Genomic DNA, 23,186 nt, shown 5'->3' with positions numbered 1-23,186 from the left:
CATTGATGGCGATGGCGGCGACGACTACGACGACGACGGAACCAAATGTTCGTTCAACTAACCCAAACCCACCCGCACATATCCGTATGAATGTGGTAAACATCCTGGGTGAAGGCCCTTTTCTAGGCAAAGGGAAGGGCCAAAGGTGTGGAATATGGCAGACTCAATTAATCAACAGGGCGAGCGGGTGGTGCAGCAAATTATCGCATCCCTGTGCTCCTAGTGGTGGTACTGGTGGCGACAGAGATTATGGTTCCCATACCCCAAAGAAAGGAGGGGACGTCATAGGTCCGGAGGAAACCGGTAGCTTGGAATATCGATTTTGTCTGCTGTTTTTCGCCGGTTTCCCATGGAAACCAACCATTTGGGTTGTGCTGCAGTGCAGCAGTGTAGTTTGCGACGTCTAGACAAACGCGACGTTGTGTGGGTGGGTGGGAATGGGTGGCCGGAGAAATCCTGCATATCTGCAGGTTGGTTTTGATTTTGGGGCTCGCACCAATACTGGTGCGACCATGCTGGTGGATCCGGCTGGCTCGTCGATGTGTTGGTGTGCGGAATCATCTTACGCGAATGTATTGTGTGGGGCTCGGACTGGAAATGAGTGACCGCCGACCGGTTTGTTTTCCCTCTGTGTTGGCAGAAGTTGGGCCGTAACAGAGAAAATGTAACCTGAAAGACTCATACATTGTTTACCGGGTTGAGACAGAACTAATCAAGTTTGCAATTTCCTAATCCTAAGCCTTTGAAGGACGTCCGAAGGCACTACGAGTTTTCTCCGTAACAACTAACCGACACAATGAATCCAAGCAGGGCACATTATGAACATATTCAAATCGATACGCGAAAACGGGCCTTCGTCTGTGAATGGAAGAATATTTTCTGTCCCGACCAGGGAGAAATCCGCATGGCTTGTGTTCATTCTGAGTGTGCAAAACTATCCAATGTTCATTCTTTCACACGATCCGACACTCGAAACCTTTCGATCGTAGTTCACCGTGCATTTGCTCGCCGAATCTCGGCCTCATTTGGGTCAATTGTCAAACGTGTGAAGTGAAAACTCCAAAAAGGAAGTAGAAATTCCAAAGTTTCCGGTGGAACTCGGACGCTCCCTGGCTCCGTTTATCGAGACTAGTGACATTTGTCGAAACAGAAAAAAAAATTCGCTTGGAGCTGAAACTAGGACTTTAGCTGTGGTTTTCCCTTCCGGGAGAGCGGAATGGAGTAAAGATTCACCATCGCTAAGGGAAAGAAATTGGTAAAAGGTATTTATAAAGTTAAGTTTTTACTTCTAATTGAAGGTAATTTGTTAGTCATTCCATCTTGCGTGAAATCGTGTTTTCGTTTCTATCTTTTCGCTTCTAATTGTGCGGATATTTTCTCTACTGGTTCTATCCTATGCGTGTACTTTGGGCTGTTAATCAAATTGCATAATGATATCATAGATTTTGGTTTGATTTAAAAAAAGAATTTTGAAGAAAACCCAGTATTCTCGGGCAACGCTTTTTCCGTTGAATTATATGATGGAAATCATCGTTGATGATAGCGAACTGAGAACTGGTTTGCTCATATCTACCAATCCGCAAATTATTATATCACTCCAAATCACTGAAGATAGAAATTCAACCATGGCAAGAAATAAAGGAAGCGCTATTTCGATTATTACATTTGCTTTAGCATTTTTGGTGCATTTGAAACCTGTTATGATAGAATTGTACGTATGTAATAACGAATCTATTGCGCCTTTTGAATGAAATTTCGGTCGAGCTGCAAATCACGCTGCTCTATTAAATCGTTATAATATTCTCATTTTGTCACCTATTTCACCAAGATTTCGCGTTATGAATTCGATGCATAGTTGCATTGTTTACAAAACCCACTGCATACCACTCTACTCTTCTTGACCCCTAGATAATTCGCTTGTACACACGGATCGTTTGTTCGATTCCTTACGTTTGTGTAACAATTTGGTCATGTCGTGAACATCTATTCTTCTGTTTTTTTTTTCGAGAAAACATAAATATACAAAGTTAGGAAAAATCCGATCAATTCTCCCTTTCGGCAGATCTATTTTTCGTGTTGATCAAATAATTGTGTAACTATTCAAAAAAAACTAGGCTCTAATTCGAATTCCACGAGTTCTGTGTGGTCGAACTGCAATTTTTCTCGAAATGGTTGAAAGTATAACGAATCATTCGTAAAAATTCTGGTATGTTCAAGTATGTATGTTCCATGATGGACATGTTGCGTTTTATCTCAATATAATTTTCAATAGGTTTAATCAAATGAGGATCTACCTCCCTATGATTCCAAGAAGCGTTCCACATCGGAGCTGCTCATTGTTCCGCATTCTTCCGCCTCTTCCAACGCTCTAAAGCCCTCGAACTCTATAGAATCGGGTGTATTCCAGGCATTGATTGAGTGTGCTGTTGGATTACTGTCTCCACTCCGTCGTTTACCTGGCTAATTTGGAAGCTTTCTACAGTCTTGCATTCATTAGATGGACTGTTAGTGATTTTTGTTTTAGTTCGCTCTGCCCTCTGCACAACATGTACGGTGTCAACAGGAACGAAAAACTGGAATAACCCTCATCAACTATCAAGCTCCGGGAACAGATGCCAATTCCATACCGTCGTATCGTTTATGGATGCAACTTGACCAATCTGGAGTTACAAATACGGTAGTTCAACAAAGTTATACTATATTTTATCTTGAAAGTAACAGCCCATTGCTTTCAGATGCAGTGATATGGTTTGTTGAGTCACTCTCAAACACTTGGCAAGTTCCTCTTGAGACTGAAACGAATCTTTGGTCCAATATCGCCTCCAATTCATTGTCTTCCACCTTTTTGCAACGCTTTCTTCGCACTCTTGGTCGTTTGTGTCGAAGCTACCTCCCTTGAACTGTCCCCACTGCCTTCGATGGCTTTCTGCTGCACTTTCTCCAAATGAAAACAAAACATAAATTTTCGCTATTCACGAGATATGAACGCGGAAACATTCCGTTAGACTTTCATTTGATTATCATTTGAACAGAACAGTGCACTGTATATATGTAAAATACAAAAAATATATAAAAATTAATGTTATTTAGAAGAAATAACGAATCGAAATTATTTTGAATGATCAACAAACTTTTCAAAAAAAATCATAACTTTTGAACTACTGAACCGATTCTGGTGTTCGACTGAGTTAAGCTATTGGTTTAAATCTGACGATTAAATTTAATTTGATATGACGATTCTCTGAATCGGTCTAGTACCGTTCTGAATCATATTTCGGACGCTTAAGGCATATGATGCAGAAAACAGATCTAAGCTGGAGGCGATCTGGCGTAGTGGTAACATCCATGCCTCTCACGCTAAAGGTCACGAGTTCAATTCTCACTCCCGACATTCTTCCAAAAATGGAAGCTAAGTGACGAACCAACCAAATGTGTTGAAAGTCACTATAATACAGATAAAAAAAAAAAAAGATCTAAGCTTTATGCACAGGTATTATTTGGTTGATATAAATATTCGATAAATTAGTTCAATATGCTTTTAAGCTTTCTACTTTGGTACCTATTTGATTGAAAATATAAAAAAATCAACGAATAAAATGCTTTTCAAATGATGCGAATAAGAATCAAACATCGGACACTAAATCAAATTTCGGACAGATTGAATTCAAATTTCGGACACTTTATTTTGTATTTTTTGGACGAATATTACATTACACTTGATTATATTTTATAATCAACTGCGAAACACTTACCAAGCAATCACAGTAAATTGTTAACGATGATGAGAACTGATGAAACACGGGAGAAATTTAAATATTTATGAACGGGTAAATTCTACCTGCTCACGCTAAGCAAACGTCAAACACAAACGATAATGAGTAGTGTTGCAGATTTTTGCCGATTATGTTATAATTCAAATGTAGTTCTCATATGAAATGATAGTGTAACCAAGGGATTACTCTAAAGAAGCAATTATGATATTAATTTTATAGTTATATCATCAGTGCATTAAGCATTTCAAGATATTAGAACAAAGTGTCCGAAATATGATGTTGTCCGAAATATGATTCAGAACGGTAGTTCAAAAGTTATTATTTTTTGAAAAAAGTCATTTTTCGAAAAGTGTGGATAAAAATGATTTTTCGGACCACCCTAAAATGGAAATAGGCACCCTAATGAAAAAAAAAAAATACGGGTCTAATATTTTGCGATAAGGAACAGAAGTACCAATTTTAACAGAAATCTGAAGCCACTGTATCGATTTGGCATGGAATGGGTGTATACAAATATACAATCTGCTGTTCTTCCATATGAATGTGAAGCCTTTGTTGACGTACAAACGTAGACCACAGCGCAAGCATGACCACCGGTTATAGCTCTTGATGTGAACTGAACTACTCGAAGCTTTCGTAGAAGTAGACTCTCATGCTTGTTTCTATTTCTATAGGACCATTTTAACGCAATCGACCATTTCAGAAACTACAAGACTACTATATTCTCAGCATTTCTCTGGTCATCTACAGTTTTCCAGATGTTCCATATCCTACAATAGAGAATCAAATTCTCCATAATTATTGACAACAAATTGCACAGTACACCAAATCTTATCCGACTCTCCATTTGGCCCATTTGCCAAGAAATGTCTTGATTCAGATACGTGATAGTAAAAAGGTTTTGTAGCTGTTCATTCGCTTCATTCGCACAATGCTCAGCAACGCTAAAACTAGTATTTTCTCTAAAACTTTTTTTTAAATTTTCTCCCCGGTTGCAGAAGATATGTACAGTATATTACATAGATAAATTCGATATGTACATATTATCACTTTGGAAATGTGCTTATTCCTGAAAAATCTGCTTGAAAATTAATTATTATTTTAGCTTCACAATAACGGAGCATGAAGCTCGATGTCGTCAATGCGAATTCCAATTGGATTCCACTTCAATAGAGTAATGCGGGGCAAAGGTGCGCACCTAACTGTTGTCGTCTAATAACTCCTGAAATAAAAGCAAATAAGATTCCGTTTGCTTACCAAATTGTAACTATATATTACCTTCGAAACGTAGTACAAGCATTTCTCGAGTTGTGTTTGTAATTGGACAAATACCTATTTCAATACAAAAAGACGAATGCGCACCTTTGCCCCCTAGTGGGGGCAAGTAGTGCGGGTCAAAAGTGAATTGAATAGATTATTGAATTGAACTTCTGAAATAAATTATACCAAAACTAAATGCTTTATCATCAGAAGCGGCAGAAACATCATTACTAGAGAGTGTAGGCACCGTTCAGTAGGCAGGAGGGGGTGTTCTATGGATTTCTATGGTGGAGAAGAGTTGGTGTTATGGTCGAACATACCACGTGGAAGTTTTTGGGAGAGAGAAGACTGAAAATGTCCAACATGTGAAACAGAATAGAATTCGTTTTTATTAACAAACTAGCTGACCCGGCGAACTTCGTCCCACCCACAATTAATATTATATTGATATAAATCATTTCGAACACTCAAGTTCCCACAGAAATTATGTTTATGTACGTAATCTATACTCACGGTATATAATTTCTTTTTTGACATTTAAACCGGATGTAGCCTAAGACGCATCAATCCTGATACTGACTGTTTAAATAAGTTGCTATGTTCTTGAGGTAAATCGTGAGGAACGGACACCATATCATTTTTATTTATATAGACCTCAGTCGGGCCATTTCGAGCATTTCTGGAGTGCATTTCTTCAAATTAGTTTTCTTCTCGTGAGTTCCGTTAAAATTTTGTTGAAAACATTATATAAATTTTTTTCAGAGCAAAACGCTAGTGCGAACTTTTACCCCACAACCACTGCGCACCTTTGCCCCACAAAATTTTTTTGAACTAATCGAATTTTTGAAAAAATCTCTTGAACCTTTTCATAAAAAACGAATACGCTATGGAATGTAGAATAATGAATAGAATGAAGGATTCCTTAACAGTGTAGTTTCGAACTTTCTAGCTATTTTAGGTAAGTAAATCGTCATCTCCAAAACTGAAAAAAACAGATCAAAACATCACAAAACTCTTTTTACCTCATAACTTTTTGCCACTTTCATGAAATGTATCGTGTATATATGTGTGAGCTGCTGGTGTAATAATGTATCAAACGAATATACTGTTGTCAAATTTTTGCTATTTTTATCTATAACTAGCTGACCCGGTGAACTTCGTCCCACCCACAATTGATATTTTTAATCAAATAATTTCGGACACTCATGTTCCACAAACATTATTTTTCTGTACGTGATCTATATTCGTGGTATACAATTTCTTTTTTGGTATATAAACCTGACGCACACTGAGACGCATCAAACCTGATACTGACTGTTCAAATCCGTTGCTCCGCTCTCGTGAGGAACAGACACCAAATCATTTGTTTATATATACAGATTAGGGTGGCAGCCAAAATGGTCATTTCAAATTTCAAAAACCGACAATGTAAATTTTGTTTATTGGCCCAAAAAAATGATCTGTGCAAAGTTTCAGCTCAATCGGACATGATTTAGGGGTGCCTCAAAGCGCTCAAAGTTTTGATTTTACATCCTCGAAAATCTTCCAAGGGGGGAGAAAATTTGGAAAATCGAAATTTTTCGAAACATTTTTTTGGTTGAAAATTGACTTTTTGGGACATAGCCTGAGTGGCCAAAAAACCAAAACTTTAGGTGCTTTGGGGCACCCCTAAATCATGTCCGATTGAGCTGATTGGGTTGCACCAATGTACTGGAAAAAAGGTAATGAAGATAGTAGAGTTTCGAGCGACATAGCATGCGCTGCCATAATTATTTCTCAAATAGTGACGTCAGTCGTTGTGTTTATCTTTGATTGTCCACCGCACCCATGTGAAAATGCTATTTTCAGGAAGTAATTTATCAATTAAAAACGTTGATTTTTTTAGTGTTTCCGCTGAATATAAGGCTAATGTGATAGCGTGCAGTGAACATTTGTGAAATCACGTCGAAAAAAACGGATAGAAGTGATGTTTCCATGTGCCATTTTCACTCCTCCACGTTCATGGAAACAAACGAAGTTTCATTATTTTACCGTTATGAAGTTGATGTTTCGAAGGCTCTCAGTGTCGGTGTGTATGATGTGAGAGAATAATCACCAATTATTCAAAATTTCACCAAAAATGTTACTGCTTTCGAGAACTAAGCATACGACAGCTCTCTGGACCTTTTTACCATATAAATTATAGAAATGTGCCACGATACAATTGTCATCTGTTAAAAAACCAACAGTTGAATAATTCCATGAGAATTTTGGCTCAAATTATCATGCAACCGTGAATATTTTCAACATTGATTTGTATCTTCCATATAATTTTCATATTGAATGCAAATAATTACGACACGATATTTTGTTTGCCAATACAGATATATTTCGCCTACTGCTCCACCTCTATATGTACCTCATTGGGGTTGCACAGATCATTTTTTTTTTGGGCCAATAAACGAAATTTACATGGTCGGCTCTTTAAATTCGATATTTTTTATAAGTCCCAAAAGGTCGATTTTCGGCCAAAAAATTTTTTTCGAGATGACACCTCGAAAAAAATCTTGACGTTTCATGCATTTTTAAGTCATTTAGCATCGAAAAAAAAATTCAATTTTCCCAATTTCCTTGGAAGTTTTTTCAGAATGAAAAAATCAAAAATTTGGGCGCTTTGAGGCACTCCTAAATCATGTCCGATTGAGCTGAAACTTTCCACAGATAATTTTTTTAGGCCAATAAACAAAATGTACATGGTCGGTTTTTGAAATTCGATGATCAAATTTTTCCCATACATCCATTGCCACCCTAATATAGATATATTTTTGCAGTAATAGATTTATTTGACTTAGGCTTATGTTTATGTAGATCATAACAATTTAGACTTGTGTTTAAAAATGACAAATGATGACTCCTTGTCTTCTTTTGCATAATTGAATGAACATAAGAAAAGGGTAGTAATGACTTTAATGTGTTTGTTTAATGTTTTTGTGTACATTTTTGAACAGAATGTGGTTCCGGATTCTACCACGTTATCGTATCTAACTCGGAAACGGTTTTTTCAGGGCTTCCATCAAAAAGATAAAAAGAAAACCAAAAGAGAAAAAATACAGATTTTGAACAATGAAAAAACTTGATTCAAATACAATTACTACACACAATCACAGTCCTGTATCATGATCCCGTTCGTGCCCCCAGGCTTAGACCCATCAACTTTTAAGTTTGCAATAGAGTCTCCTTCGGACGAATTTGAACGAAAACGAGAATATCTTTTTCGACAATGTTCGAAGCAAGTCGCTCGAACTGAGGTCAGATACGGCCATAAATAAGAATAAGGCTGTCCGTTTTGGGCAAACGAATGGGGGGTTGAATTCATCCAAAATTATTCTAAAGCTGCCATTGCTGAATTTATCGCCCAATTGAATGCCGAATTCGATTCGGACTCGCACAGCTCTTTTGGGACTTGTGAATGCAGTTTTAGTACCATAGCTCATAGTTTGATTTTCGTTATTATTCTAAGCGTTATTGTCTTTATGGACCCAGTGAAAGACCGAATTCGAGTTTTTGAAACATTTTGAATTTGTTGAAAACATTCGATCTTCGATAGTTTTTCAATCTCGCTCTAACTGTTATTGCACAGCACCCACAGAAACCAATTTTCCATCTCGCATGCCTCGCTGATAGTAATTTAACTGAGAGCTGCTACGTATCGTAATCTGAACGATCCATTTTTATTTTGAAACAATTGCTCCCCGATAGAGAAGCACCGCTGTGTGGATGCTATTGGAGACAGCGAGAGGAATGAAACAGATTGTGTGCACCTGTTTACCACTCAATCACCGAAAGGTGCAACACAAGGTTCAGAGGTCCTGCCGCCGTCATCCAGCAGTAGCAGCAGCAGCAGCTCCACTCCAGCCGGGAAGGAAAACAAAGAAATTGATCCCAACGCTGAGCTGTGTGTGCGTGTGTTTTTCCTTCTCCTCTTCTCAGGTCAATAACGCCGCCTCACGGCGCGTGGTGGTTACATGTGCGCGAAAACCTGAAGTGTATCAAACATAATTAATTTCGCGAATCGCGAAACTTTGTATTCTGTGCACCTCTCCGTACCTCCCGCTCCACCGCTGACCATCTCTAACGGCGGTCGTCTTTCCCAGTTTAACAGAAGGAAAAAAAGAACACAAACTCAGTCCGTAGGCAGTAGTGGTGGTAGGTGTGCGCCGCAGCACAAGAGGGCCTGAGTAAGCTTTTACTAGTCAGCCAGTGTTTCCTTGTTGTCTCCCATGGAGAGTGAACGTTCCGCCGTTTGTACATCATCAAACGCTCAAACGTCATCGAGAGGCTATATACTACACGCAAACTAAAGAGTTTTGGGACGGACGACGATGGAGTTCAACATCCAACGCGCTGGTGTCGCTAGTGGAAGTCAGCAGCAGCAGTAGAGTAAAACGCGAGTGTGATACGGTTCCCCCGAAAGCGCTACACGGAGCGGTCAGATTCGTTCTTACTTTTTATCCAGCGGTCACAAATTGATCAATATTGGTGCGTGAGGAGGAACTTAGATGCGAAAACGTTGACGGAAGCTGGTGAGTAGTTCTATCCCGGGGGGAAGAAAAGGCGTTGCTCTGCGCTTTGTTGACAGAAATGGATCCAGTGGAACAGTACTTCGGTGGAAATTAGTCGCTGATACGAGCAGGAATTCAGGATAAGCACGCATTTGTGTATGGAAAAACGCGTGTCTGAAGGTCATTAGACTCTAGGGCATTGACCTCACCGATTTCTGGTTGCTTTTTGCGTCTGTGTGAGGCGGGGGGAGGTGATTAATGTCAATTTCACTCGGGCATGTGTTTGTTGGACTGCGTTTGTGTGTGTATACATGGGTATCTCTCGCACTAATTGGCCCGAAAAGAAACGGTACAATGGTCCACGAGTGTTCAACCAAGCCTTCCAAACTTTGCGAATTCCCCCGCGATGAGCCGTGAAGGCACTGGGAGCCGCATGAGGGGTGATGGAAGCAGGCCACAGAGTACAGCAGCAAGTAAGATTTGGAAGAAAACCGTGTTTGCAAAAATCGCGAGTTTCCGACCTGTGCTTGCGAGGGTATGGGTGTGCGAATTTCCTCCTTACACACGCACCTATACACATCTGGGGCATGGAAGAGGCAATTCGCATTCTTTTTTTCGGCAGTTCCCCACCCGAACAACGAGGGGGAGCCTGTTGAATTGAAACGAACACAGTCTCACAGCCTGACCTGGCATACCCTACCATTTAATCTTGGACTTTAGTTTTACTGCGCGCGATTTAATACGTCAGATTATCACGTAATCACTTCGGTCACTGCAGTCCAGGTGGGTTTGATTATCCGTCCGTTCGTCGTTTTCGCGCACACGTTTTCGCATTTCAGGATCAAAAGATATTCATGGGTTTGAGTTTTTTTTCGCGAATTGATAAAACACACAGAGAACTCAGAGAGCGCCGGTTTGTATGTGTGTTCAATGAGTAACCAACGTCACGGTGCGTAGCTGAAGCTGTTTCACGTCACAGAATCACTAAATGGTCCTGTAACAGGACCCACTTTTCTTCGACATTAGCGTCCCGCGATAGATTCGTGTAAATGGTGAAGTGATTAACATAACATTCCGAACTGCCTCAAATTCGCTTCAGAAATTCAAATTATTCAACAAGTAAGTTCGAAAATGGCGACCACTATATAGAACTCACCAGAGGCGGTGTCAGGTTTTCGCCCAAAATCACTAACGATACTCGATTACTATAGGTTTGAGATGGCCGTTGTGGAACTTTTTTTTTTGTTTGTTTCTCTGTCACTCTGGAGCAACGGTAATAAATTAGGTCAATCTTCGGCGTTCCCGAATCTATACGTACCCAGCAAATAATCCTTTGCTGAGAATGCAGCACATGACACACACTTGAACTTGAACTGGCTCTTCCGACACACGAAACAGCACGGAAGCGGACAGCAGCACCGTACGCCGCTGATACGACCCACTCAGACCACCGTAGATTCGCGGACTGTGGGTCGCGATTTCACTTTCAGCAGGCCAAACCTTCGAGCTGTGCGAAAATATATAAAAATGCAAAGAAGCGATTCGCGAAAACGAAAAAGAAACGATGTGGAATGAAATAGAATTAATACACGCACCGTCGCAACAACAACAACCACATGCGTTCGCAAAAACGCACATTTTGCTATGTCGCGCTATGCCATTTTTTTCCTAATCTCCATCGACCAACACACGCAGTTTGACCCACTTTCGGGGTGATGCGAATGCGAATTTCGAGGCCACCTCGCGCACCACTATAACACAAACGCAACCGCCACCGGTCGCGCTATGTGTTGAGCGCGAACCAAAGCATCGGCGAAATGATGGCAATGAAGTGCAAAAAAGTGCGTCACACGCAGGTTTCGCGTTTTTTTCCTCCCTCCGTCCGCGCCTGGGAGCGGTTTTTACCTGTAATCGTTGCAGAAACTCTTTTTTCGCAGACCGGTATTTACATTCGCTCGTTTTTTTCCTCGCTACCCTTTTAATTCCTGCGTTTTGCATAGATCGCAGAACGCACGTCATGCCTGTGTTGTCCTGTTTTAAAAACCAAGGCCTCAAAAGAAGCGAAAAAAAACATTAGTTACCTTTTTTTATCTCACACACAATCTTAACACGCAAATGTAGTTGTTGAAAATTCGCAACTATGAAAGACGCGTACGATTCCGCTCCTTTTCTTCTTCCCATGCGAACGAATGCGTAGACAGCATCCGCTGCGGTGAGGAGTCGACCTTGAGCCAAATACGGCCGCACGCATCGCCGAAGCCAAAAAAAAAGAAAGGGGGACGAGATTTGGCTATTTTCGTCGGTCATTGTCCACTCCTCTCTTTGAGTGGTTCCACGGAAGCAATTATGTGTTCCCTGTTTTGGGCGCGCTTGATTTGCCTTTTTTTATGATGCGTGTTAGAGGGGGCATCAGCTGATGGATGAATGGATTTACATAATCCGTTCCAGTTCAAAATTTAATCATGCACAACACAACAATTGCCAATTTGTTATCTATCTTCTCCACCCCTCCAGCATCGATTAGAAAGCAACCGTCAAGAGACACAAACCGGGAGAAAGAGAGTACGAGGCATTCTCTTCGTGCGCTCACGCACTCTCGCTGAATGTAGCAACACTAAATGTCGCGGCCTGTGGAGGGTTTTGTTGCGTAGTGTTGCGTTATGGTGCGTTTGTTTGGGATCGGCGAATCCTGACCTAGCACAATAATGAGTGCGTGACGCACATTTTTTCTTTCCCTACTGCTTACCTCCCTCCCTTCCTCGCTCGCTCCATCTCATGTTGTCGTTTTCAATCCAGCAAAACCCGTCTAGACTGTGGAACTTGTCGATCCACCCAACCCAACCCTCCTCCAATATCCGGGAAAAGGAATACGGTGCGACAGCTTGTGAATGTTACAACAGTCGGATGATGGGTGACTTTTCATTGATGCAATTTTTTTGTTTTTTCTCTCTCTTTTCTCTTACAGAAATGGCAGAAGGTAATGGTGAACTGGTGGAAGAAATGGCAAATCAAAAAATGGGCGAAGGCGCCGGTGACGGTGAACGGACAGAGGACTACACCAAACTGCTAGAATATGGACTCGACAAAAAGGTGAGTTTGATATATTTTTGTTGGTACCTGATGCATATGTCGGAGATATTCGGTTGTCAGCATGTTGCGGATGACAATCTTGATGTAACGCAACATCTCTTCCTGGAAATCTCGCGTCTCGCGGATTCAATCAAGTTTATTTTCCAATTTATTCTACTTGTAGATAAAATTTCTTTTGCAACTTTTCTCTTTTTACAGTCATTTTCTACTATCTATCAACATATTTCCAATGAAAGGTACAAACGTTTTCTGCACTCGGCCTTTGTTAATTTACGTTTGAGTCCGAACAAGAATTTTACCAAAGAAATAGGGTCAGTTCGATTAAAAATGAGTGAAAGACTGTTGAAATACTAATGGAAAAGCTCGAGTAAGGTACCATCGTTTCCCCTCGAACACGTTTTTACGAATGAACTAGGTTGATATTTGTGGAGCCTACAAACTTAGGGACTATCCACATCCCACGTGGACATAAAAAGCACGATTTTAGACGCCCCTCCTCCTCCGTGAACAAGAGTGAACATTTCTGTACCCCTCCTCCTGTTGTCCACATGGACAATTTTACTTTTTTGGTGAAAAAAACAAGAGTTTCACTCGATGTGAAATGATTGTGCCAAATCGTACAACATCGAGCCTTTCTCGTGGTGCGCTTACATATCACAAGGCGCTAAGACGCTCAGCAGAAATGTGACATTACTCGATGCGTGACCTATCGAAGCGTTTGCATTTGGTCCACTCTTTCGAACATCAAATAGTACGCGAAGGGGTTAAGACTAGCTTCCTATTGCAAAATCTTTCTTCGACTGAGCATCAATAATACATCTCCGCATTTCATTCAAGAATTATCTTTCCGTACAACTTCTAAATTCTTGTCAAATAGGGATAAATTTCTTGGAAATGCAAAATAAATTTTCATATATTTTCATACACTGCGTTTCACAACTATAAAACCACTCTTTTTTTTGTGTTTCCAGAGATATGTAAGAAGTCGGTTGAATTGAAGTATATAGCGTAGAATACAATAGCTATCTTCATTTATAAGACTGGCCATTTGAACTTAATTGTTGTGTCCAGGCGCGAAACGATAAGATGAATTACGATAAGTTTTTAATTCGTAGGTCATCTGTAGTTCTCAATCAGTTCAAATTACCCATTCGGGGAGGTTACGACCAAGCCAAGTATCTCATTCTACGCAGAGAAAAAAAATAACTCATACTGCTTGTAAGCTGCATCTACTATTCGTCCGATCGCTCTTCATAATTTCTTGACAGGGTTTTTTTTTATATATCTGTATTATAGTGACTTTCAACACTTTTGGCTGGTTCGTCACTTTTTACTTCCAATTTTGGAAGAATGTTGGGAGTGAGAATTGACAGGGTTTTGATTTGGTATACTTTATACTTTCACAAATATTGAACCGCTGAGTTTCCAGAGATATAAAAGAAGTCGGGTGAATTGAAGTATATAGTGTAGAATACAATAACTATCTTCATTTATAAGACTGGCCATTTCAACTCAGAAAAATGCGTGGTTCTATAGTTGTGAAACGCAGTGTACATTTTTTTCCCCAAAATATATATTTTATTAAGGCACATGTGGCGTTAGCCTGACGGGGCCGGGAGTTCTATATTTTGACAATTTTTGTCTTACAGCTATGTTAGTAATATGTAACCGATTACTCGCGGTTGGCTCGAGGTTAGTATTACAAAGATTCTCATAATTGGGATGTTGCAGTCTGCAGTACTCTGTTTGTGTGGCCGGCACGGGATACTTCCTATTGGGGTGCAACTGACCATTGATCAGCGATGCCCCCCTAGTCTGTACCTCATATCAATCGTGGTGCATCTCTCTTGACTCGAGTAGAGTTGTCATGAGCGGTACAACCTTTGGCTCTTGTTGAATGATCAGTGATCTGCACAACCTTCGACCTGTATATCTGTAAAGAATATGTGTATGTATTGCCACGACTAAGTAAAAATTTATCGATCGGATAGGAGGGATTTGATACAGGGATACAACGGAGGAAACATCATTAAACGGCTACCTAAGATATCCCGGACGGGGATATCCGATTGTCTGCCTAGTGCCCTCAATGCTCTGGAAAGCTGAGAGCGGGTAGCATGGAACCGGATACACGGCCAGACAACATGCTCGATGTCGTGGTAGCCATCGCCACAATCACAAAGATTGTTTACTGCGAGCCCAATGCGATAAAGATGCGCATTTAGGTTGTAGTGATTGGACATAAGCCGAGATATCACGCGAATGAAATCACGACCTACATTCAACCCCTCGAACCATGCACTCGTCGAGACCTTAGGGATAATCGTGTGTAACCAACGACCGAACTCATCTTCACTCCACATGCGCTGCCAACTAACGAGTGTGTGCTGACGAGGAATGTGGAAAAATGCATTATAAGCAATTTGCCTTTTAAAAAGTGTGCCTTCTGATGCGTCCACCTTAGCTAGCGAGTCCGCTTTCTCATTCCCCGAAATTGAGTAATGAGAGGGAACCCATACTAAGGTAATCTTGAATAATTTTTCGACCAAAACACTCAATAGATGTCTTATTCTTGTTAGGAAATAAGATGAGCGTTTATCAACTTTCATTGAGCGGATTGCCTCTATTGAGCTGAGACTGTCTGAAAAAATAAAATAATGGTCGATGGGCATTGTTTCAATGATCCCTAATGCATAATATATCGCACCCAGTTCAGCGACATACACGGAACAAGGATCTTTGAGTTTGAAAGAGACACTGGAATTTTCATTGAAGATGCCGAAGCCAGTGAACCCGATTATGAATGAACCGTCAGTAAAGAACATTTTATCAGATCTAACTTTTCCATATTTTTCCGAAAATATCAACGGAATAACATTGGATCGTAGATGATCTTGGATTCCATGGATTTTTTGTCTCATGGACAGATCAAAAATGACAGAGGAATTGCAAAAGTATGGGAAGCAAACTTGATTGGAGATGCCTGGTGAAGGGTGCCGTCGTGGGTAAGATACTCATGGTATAAAGACATAAAACTTGACTGAGGAGTCAGTTGGAGTAGATTTTCGAAGTTATCAATCACCAACGGATTCATGATCTTGCAACGGATGAGAAATCTGTAGGATAATTCTGTGACCCGAAAAGTAAGCGGGGTTACTCCTGCCAAGACTTCGAGACTCATCGTATGTGTCGAATGCAAACACTCCATGGCTATACGCAAGCAACGATAGTGTATCCTCTCCAGCTTGAGAATATGAATCTTGGCAGCTGATCGGAAGCAAAAACTGCCATATTATAACACTGATAATATCGGTGTTTTGTACAACTCAATGAGGTCTCCTGGATGGGCGCCCCACCATGTTCCGGTTATTGTTTGGAGAAAATTGATTCTTTGCTGGCATTTCTATTTCAAATCCGCAATTCGTCTCCCCCAGTGTACATTGTTGAACACAGAAGCTATTTTTTACTAAATGTTCATTTATCGTGTTCATGTGAACATTATCGATACCCCCTCTTTCCTCACCGTGGACAACCCCTACCCCCTCTAAACGTGGTATGTGGACAGCCCCTTATTCCGAAAGAAATTTTAGCGGGAAGTTTTTATTGTAATTGAGTTCGGACAGTTCAATGATACTGAAATTTCTGTTCCTGTAAAAATGTCAGTTGAACCCGTATTGTATCCCATTTTTTTTATTTACTTAGGCTCATTAGTATTTTAACAGGAACAGAGTCGAATTTAATCGTATAGGGGAAGTTGAGAAAGAAGGACAGGATAAAATACATTTTTATTTTAAATTTAAATGATGAACAAATTTACAACACAGTGGATCAATTAACATTGACTAGCTGGCCGTGTGTCAAAATTGTGAATGAAAAAATTAAAATGATCTGCAAAAATTAGTTTGATGAAAATTTTCAACTGCAGAAAACAATGTTCTCATCGCTAACAAGATACTTTTCGTCACGTGAGTGTTTTAGCATCACTTTCCTTCCATTTCATCGAATCGGCGGTAAATTTTCTCATTTTTACTTCAGAAGTATTGATGTTAAAAGAATACTAGTCAAGTCGGGTAAGACGGAAACTCCACCGAAGGGAAAGACAAACATGTTGTTTTGGAAACAATTTAATAATCTTCTCCTTATTTTATTTGACAGATGCCCATATCATGGACGAATCTGCAGAGCGGTTTTAAGAACGTGATCCGAATATGTCATTCCGAATGCCGGAAGCTATTTTAGACAAGAAAAAATGAGAAAAATTACAAGGTGATTTTAGTAAAGCCTTTTTATTCGATCATTTTTAATGCCAATCAACACATTAAGGACCGAACGTTTTGGGGCAAACTTGAACGCTTCATTTGTTCGGATTCTACGAATGAGATTGTTTCCTTCGATGTGGATGAGACGAAGGCGAGCCATCGGTAGGCCTTGTTAGATTCTTGGCAAACAAAGAATTCAACCTTCAAGTGTAGAAAACACGGGTTATTTCGTAATCCATCCGTAACAGACGGAACGCGAAACACGAGAAATCTCGTGAGCAGTCCGCAATGTGTTAAACAACAGAATTAATAGATTGTATTGAAGTCTATTCCTGAATGGGCAGATAGATTGAAACATTTCGTAAGATGAGTGGACAATTATTGGAGGCATTATAATTAATGAGACAGAAAGGTGGAACGAAGAATCCGTGCCAGTTGCAGACAGTTGGGTACAAATAACATCAGAAAACAAACTTCTAGAGGGTAAGGAATTCATGAAGATTACTGAACTTTGCTCTGGAATGAGACAAACTGTTTGATAAAATTTCCAAAAAACATATTCTTCTTCGCAAAGTCGATTCACCATCTAAATATTCCTTCCTTCGTTATAGAGAACAAAGCAGTTCCATCTAAGAATGTTTGATTTTATTCATTCAATAACATTTTCCAAAAATATTAGAATATAATTTTTTTTTAGCTAACGTGTCCCGTTTTTATTCCTAAACCATTTGGTCTGCCTATTCATAAGTGAATATGTCACCGCGCATAGAATCTTTAATTTACTGCATATTTCGACTCGCGTCGACATGCAACATGCACTTCTTCTTGGAACATCTTGCTCAAGATCGCCTTCCAGGACTGCAAGATAAGTTTTTTTCGCTTGTAAAGCAATAAGCCATATTGAAAACAATTAATGAGGCAGGCATAGTTATTTTTTAATGAGTGAAAATCAGAATTTATTTTAAGTATAGCATATTTTAATATATTTTAAGTTTTTACGGATCAAGGAGGTGAATAATAATGTGTTTCTGGCAAATACCCGCCAGCACATTGAAATCAAGTTGAAAACATTAACCGTCAAAGTGTTAAAAATTGTAACTTTTTTGAGGGAAACGTCACGTGAGGCCCAATGTGTGCTTGTCTCATAAAAGATTTGCACTGCATTCGACGTTGAGTCACATCTCCAATCGAGACCGGAAAAAATTGCAAAGCAAAAAAGAGCAACAGAAATAATCGCAGAGAATAAAGCGTAATGTCACAAAATCCTACTAGAAATATTCTCACGTGCAGAAAACATCATGGTTTTAAATGTCACACGGAAAAAAGCAAAATTTTTAGTATAAATTCATTTTTTTCGTAATTAAATTTATTCTGAGGTCAATGTAAAGGGGTCGATATCCCCATCTAACGAGAATAAGGAATAGAAACGGCCCCAAGCCACCGAGGTGATGCGATCCGAGTCGACCGCTGATCCGCCGTCGGATGTGGTGGCCTCTCGCAAGGAAACCTGTGGCATTTATTCTAATGATGTTTTTTCCGCGTGAGAATATTTCTGGTAGAATTTTGTGACATTACGCCTTTTTCATGGCGATTATTTCCGTTGCTCTTATGGCCTTTCCCCCAATGGCCTTTCCTTTCCATTTATGATTAAGATCATGGAGACTTTGATGAATTTCCAGAATGGGGTCTCTCACTATCGACTTGTTTATTGGGAATCAACTCGTTCATCAACTCGTCAACCAGATATCGGTAATCCTTTTCTCGTTCAAATTGAATAAGATTTTTAAATGGAATTTGATGGAATGGACACCTAAATATAATATAAAAACGAGATATATAGAATAATCATGAAATCAAACCCATAGAAATATAATGTTTATACAATACTTTTTATTAATCTATATTTCGAAAATATTTAACTTAAAGAAATATTGCTAGATCCTGTACTAGTTGTCGGTAAACAAAGTTCGACATTCATTTAATAATTTATCCGCAAGTTGGGCCCCGCAAGAAACTCAGCCGAATCACGATGGCCGACGAACGTGTTAAACAAAAGACACAAGAGGCCACTGTCGATTGAGTGGCAGAGTATGCATAACAGTCGTGCTAGTAGTAGAGGAGGACCCACAAGCAAACCTCATCAGTGCGTGAGAGTTTAATGTGACCGCAACAGCTTGCAGAAGTTCAAAGCATTGTTATTGGTATTGTGAAGTATTGTTAGTATTGTTTTGTGTCGATCCAGAGTTTCCATGTTCGTCTATCCCGTTTTTATTGGTTTGTCGGAACACCAATTCTTTATATCATAGGCTGATAGGGAAATTCTATAAAAAATCGTACGATTATTGTGGAATTCAGTCGCAAAACAAAAACGGAAAACGCGACTTTATTAATCAATTTTTTTTCTTCGTTCACTTGTAGGTCGCCGGAAAGCTGGACGACATCTACAAAACCGGCAAACTCGCTCACACAGAACTGGACGAGCGGGCGCTGGACGCGCTGAAGGAGTTCCCTGTCGACGGTGCCTTGAATGTGCTGAGCCAGTTCCTAGAATCGAATTTGGAGCATGTATCGAACAAATCGGCCTACCTGTGCGGGGTAATGAAGACATACCGGTAAGACAAGAGACTGATACCATTGATTTTACTGACAGCAAGTGGTATCTAACATGGGGAAATTTTGTGCTTCTTTGTTGTTTTTCTTTACAGTCAAAAAAGCAGAGCCAGCCAACAAGGACTTCCCACACCTGCAATTACAGTACAAGCTAAGGGTCCAGATGAGGATAAAATAAAGGCAATTCTGGAACGCACAGGATACACACTCGATGTGACAACAGGTACGCTTCATAACGCTCGACTCAAAATCTATCAGCAGATTCACCCCCTTATGTTTCCCCCTTTTCCGGCAACAGGACAACGAAAGTATGGTGGCCCACCTCCAAATTGGGAGGGCAACACCCCGGGCAATGGTTGTGAAGTGTTCTGCGGTAAGATACCAAAAGATATGTACGAGGATGAGCTGATACCGCTGTTTGAAAAATGTGGCAAAATCTGGGACCTCCGCCTGATGATGGATCCGATGACGGGTACGAATCGGGGCTACGCATTCGTCACCTTCACCTCGCGGGACTCCGCCTCGAATGCAGTGCGAGAGGTAAGTCCGTCGCTGTTGGAACGCTAGATGTTGCTATCCTATGAATGTGTTATGTTCTTATGTTCTTTGAATACTCTCTTTCCCCTTGCTTCCCTCTCTCTCTATCAACTGTATCAACTCTTTCGCCCATTTTTCTGTTTGATCCTTTCAATCCACTGTTCCACCTTGAAACGTACAAAATATTACTACCAACCTATACTCCATTCTCTATCTAGGTGTTAATGAAATTATTCCACGTATCATTTATCCTCCCAAAATTCCCCGCCCACTAGAAATCCTACCACCACAATTTCATCCACTGTTTTTTTTCGGATTACCCCCGCACTATTCGTGAAAATCACAAGGAAACCGACGACATCCATACCGTTCAGATTACCCTTGTACATTTCTCTCGTACTCTCTGTCTTCCTAAAAAAAATATGTAACATTCTCTATCACTTTTTGGCGGGAACATACTTTCTACATAGACAGTAGTAGGGGTCTGCTATGGTTGGGTCGGGTGTAGCGTGTAAAGCACAACACACTCTGTGTGTTGATAGATGATAGTGTGGTTGCTCTAACCCCCCGCCCTCATCGCTCACCTTTCCGTAGTCGCTCTCTGCCCAATTGTTTTCCTCCGAAAATTTAGACAAGATTTGGACAAAACTGGAGAAAAAGAATAATAATCGAGTAGAGGTGATTGGTGTTTCGTGGTATATTCGAGATATTGTAACTGGTGAGAAGAAATTAACGATTGGTTTTAACCGGTAGTAGAGTAGAAGTATATCTTAAAACCCAGCAACTCAGAACTCAGAGAGTTTATGTTTATAGTTTCTAACAGATGTATTTATTTTTTATTTTATTTTCAATCGTTTTCCGTTAAGGTAGTTTTATTGTTAGACTTTTTTTGTTTTGTTTTGTAATGTAAGAGATACCTCCCGGAGGGTGAGGTTATTTTAAGTATTATCGACCTTTTCTTCTAATTTTCTTCAATCGGAGGGCACGATGTGGTAGCCTGGATAATTCACGTGTATTATTTTTTAGAGCAATGGAAGGTTGTTGCAACACAATTATGTCCGGTAATCATATCTTGTTGTGCATTTAAAGACACAATGATGATGAAAAATTTATAGGATTTCCTTCAAAATAGTGTTCTTCTAATACTTGATCGTTGTGAAGCTTCGAAGTCCGGGAGCCGTTCTCAAAACCCTTCCGAAATTATTTATGTTGTTTCACTCCGTTATTCTGCGTTGTTTTTTTTTATTAGATTATGGATCATTTTATCTATGAAACCTTTATTAGCCTCTCTAGTAATACTGCTCTAGGACTAATTTATATTCATAAACTGATTCTCTGTCAGATATAACACCATGACACTACCGGAATGTGTATATATTTTTTTCTCATGAATGATTGTGGTGGTCTAAGGTATATCATATTAGTTCATAACTATCTCACTTCCCTCATTTATATTCTCATGTTTTTATAGCATAGCTGTTATGTCCGAATGAGTTCAGCGATGAGTTGAGAACTGATCCTGAAGACCCGCTCGTTCAATAATTTCTTGGAAAAAGATATGTAAACAATATGATTCTGGTTTAGAATTCTTTCAGAATTCATCATAGTATTCCTAGCGGTACTCCAAATGTATCGGTCGTTCAACGAATGCGACTCTGTATATTGACGTGAATCTCAGGATAGCTTTGTTTGGTTTTTTAGTACTACGAACTTCAGTTCCATAACGTTCGTCATTGATACTGCGCGAGCGTTGCATTTAGTGTTTTAGTGGAATCAAATATTTCTTTCTTTTGCGTCTTTCTTCCACGTAAAACAACCGGGAGCCGGGAGAGCTCTGAACTGGGTGTTATAGATAATTTCAAACTAAGATGTTTTTTTTTCAAGAACTTATTTGAATCGTCAGTTACTCGGAAATATAATGATCATTTTGTCAATTGTTTTGAAGGACAGCATTTCCGTTGAACTTCCTGAACGAGGTTAACGGTGTTGTGGATCGCTGAAATTTATTTATTCGGTAATAAACCGACGCAACCACATTAGCAGATATGTGATAATTTTAAAAAATATGACTATTTTGCCATATAAAATATGCTATTTTGCCATTTTGCTAAACAAAAAGATTATTTTTCATTCGATTAACGCTGAACCTAGAAGCAAACCTTTGCTCTGTGAGACTATCTTTCGATTTCTTGAGAACTTCTTGAACCTCCCTCGAACCTACCTTCCCGTTACGGTGCCCATTTTATTTTTTGGGAAGTGCTATTGTCACAAGCATATTCGGCAACACAAAATCCACTAAAAAAGTTGTCACGAATTCCTTCATTTGATTTGAAAATTTGTGCATTGAGTAGATTTCCCAGAAGAATTACACTTTCGTTACAACGTCCTCCTTTCTTTGCATCCTTGCGCTCCCTCAATTCACATTGCCTAAAGGTCGGACAAACAGTCCGGCGGGAACTTGAAAGAGTGGAACCCAGCAAATAAGTGATTCGATGACACTCCTGCCATGGCCTAGCTTAGCCCACTCGTGTTGTTATTACTTATGAAAGCAGTGTTTCGACGTATGTCTGTTTGCTGCTCTAGATGATCGGCCTGCTTCCGTGTTTTTTCACGGTTGTACTTACCTTCTTCTGAGACCTCATCCAGTGTAGAAATACCCCAACGTAAACAGAATAACAGGTATTTTTTTTGTCCACTTTGTTCATGCGATGGTAGGCAAATAAACTAAAGCAAAAAAAATATTTTGAGATCACCGATTGAATGCATGTAAATTTTAACATATTTTTCTTTTTTACATTGTAACAAAAAAATGTTTCCTAAATACGTGCATCAATGCATCGAATTGATGAAATAAAAGTTCATCTAATCATTTTCAAGCCATAAACATTACAATTATCTGGTCGATAAAAAGAGCTATTGGCGCCGAAGAACTCTTACCATTCCTATCTCAAAGACTTATTTCTCTTACAGTGGAAATACATGCTTCCTGCTTCCTTCGTCACTTTCAGTTCTGACATTGATCCAGCATCGCGGGACGTTGCACTTCGTCATTTTGCGGAAGTATACAAAAAGGGATCACTATAATTTCAAGGAAAGATCACATAAAATCATACCTG

The 23,186-nt window shown here is 39.7% G+C and overlaps 1 protein-coding gene across 15 annotated transcripts in view; it reads left to right on the top strand.

The window, feature by feature from the left end:
- Positions 1-23,186, top strand: part of LOC129769299 (heterogeneous nuclear ribonucleoprotein R) — an 84,571-nt gene that overhangs the window by 13,432 nt on the left and 47,953 nt on the right. For 9 of the 15 annotated variants that reach the window (XM_055771526.1, XM_055771532.1, XM_055771515.1 and 6 more), the window contains exons 2-5: positions 12,540-12,664; positions 19,342-19,535; positions 19,629-19,756; positions 19,832-20,073. In XM_055771526.1, the coding sequence (XP_055627501.1) occupies positions 12,542-12,664; positions 19,342-19,535; positions 19,629-19,756; positions 19,832-20,073 (687 nt within the window). In that variant the 5' untranslated portion in view covers positions 12,540-12,541. Of the gene's footprint in view, positions 1-1,079; positions 1,263-9,440; positions 9,596-12,539; positions 12,665-19,003; positions 19,257-19,341; positions 19,536-19,628; positions 19,757-19,831; positions 20,074-23,186 lie in introns of those variants that run through there. The other 6 variants (XM_055771460.1, XM_055771469.1, XM_055771547.1 and 3 more) reach the window with 6 other exon arrangements.

This window comes from Toxorhynchites rutilus, chromosome 1 (assembly GCF_029784135.1).
Source record: "Toxorhynchites rutilus septentrionalis strain SRP chromosome 1, ASM2978413v1, whole genome shotgun sequence".
NCBI classification, from domain to species: Eukaryota; Metazoa; Arthropoda; class Insecta; order Diptera; family Culicidae; genus Toxorhynchites; species Toxorhynchites rutilus.
Note: the sequence above shows the minus strand (reverse complement) of the source record. Positions and strands in the feature narration are given on the sequence as shown.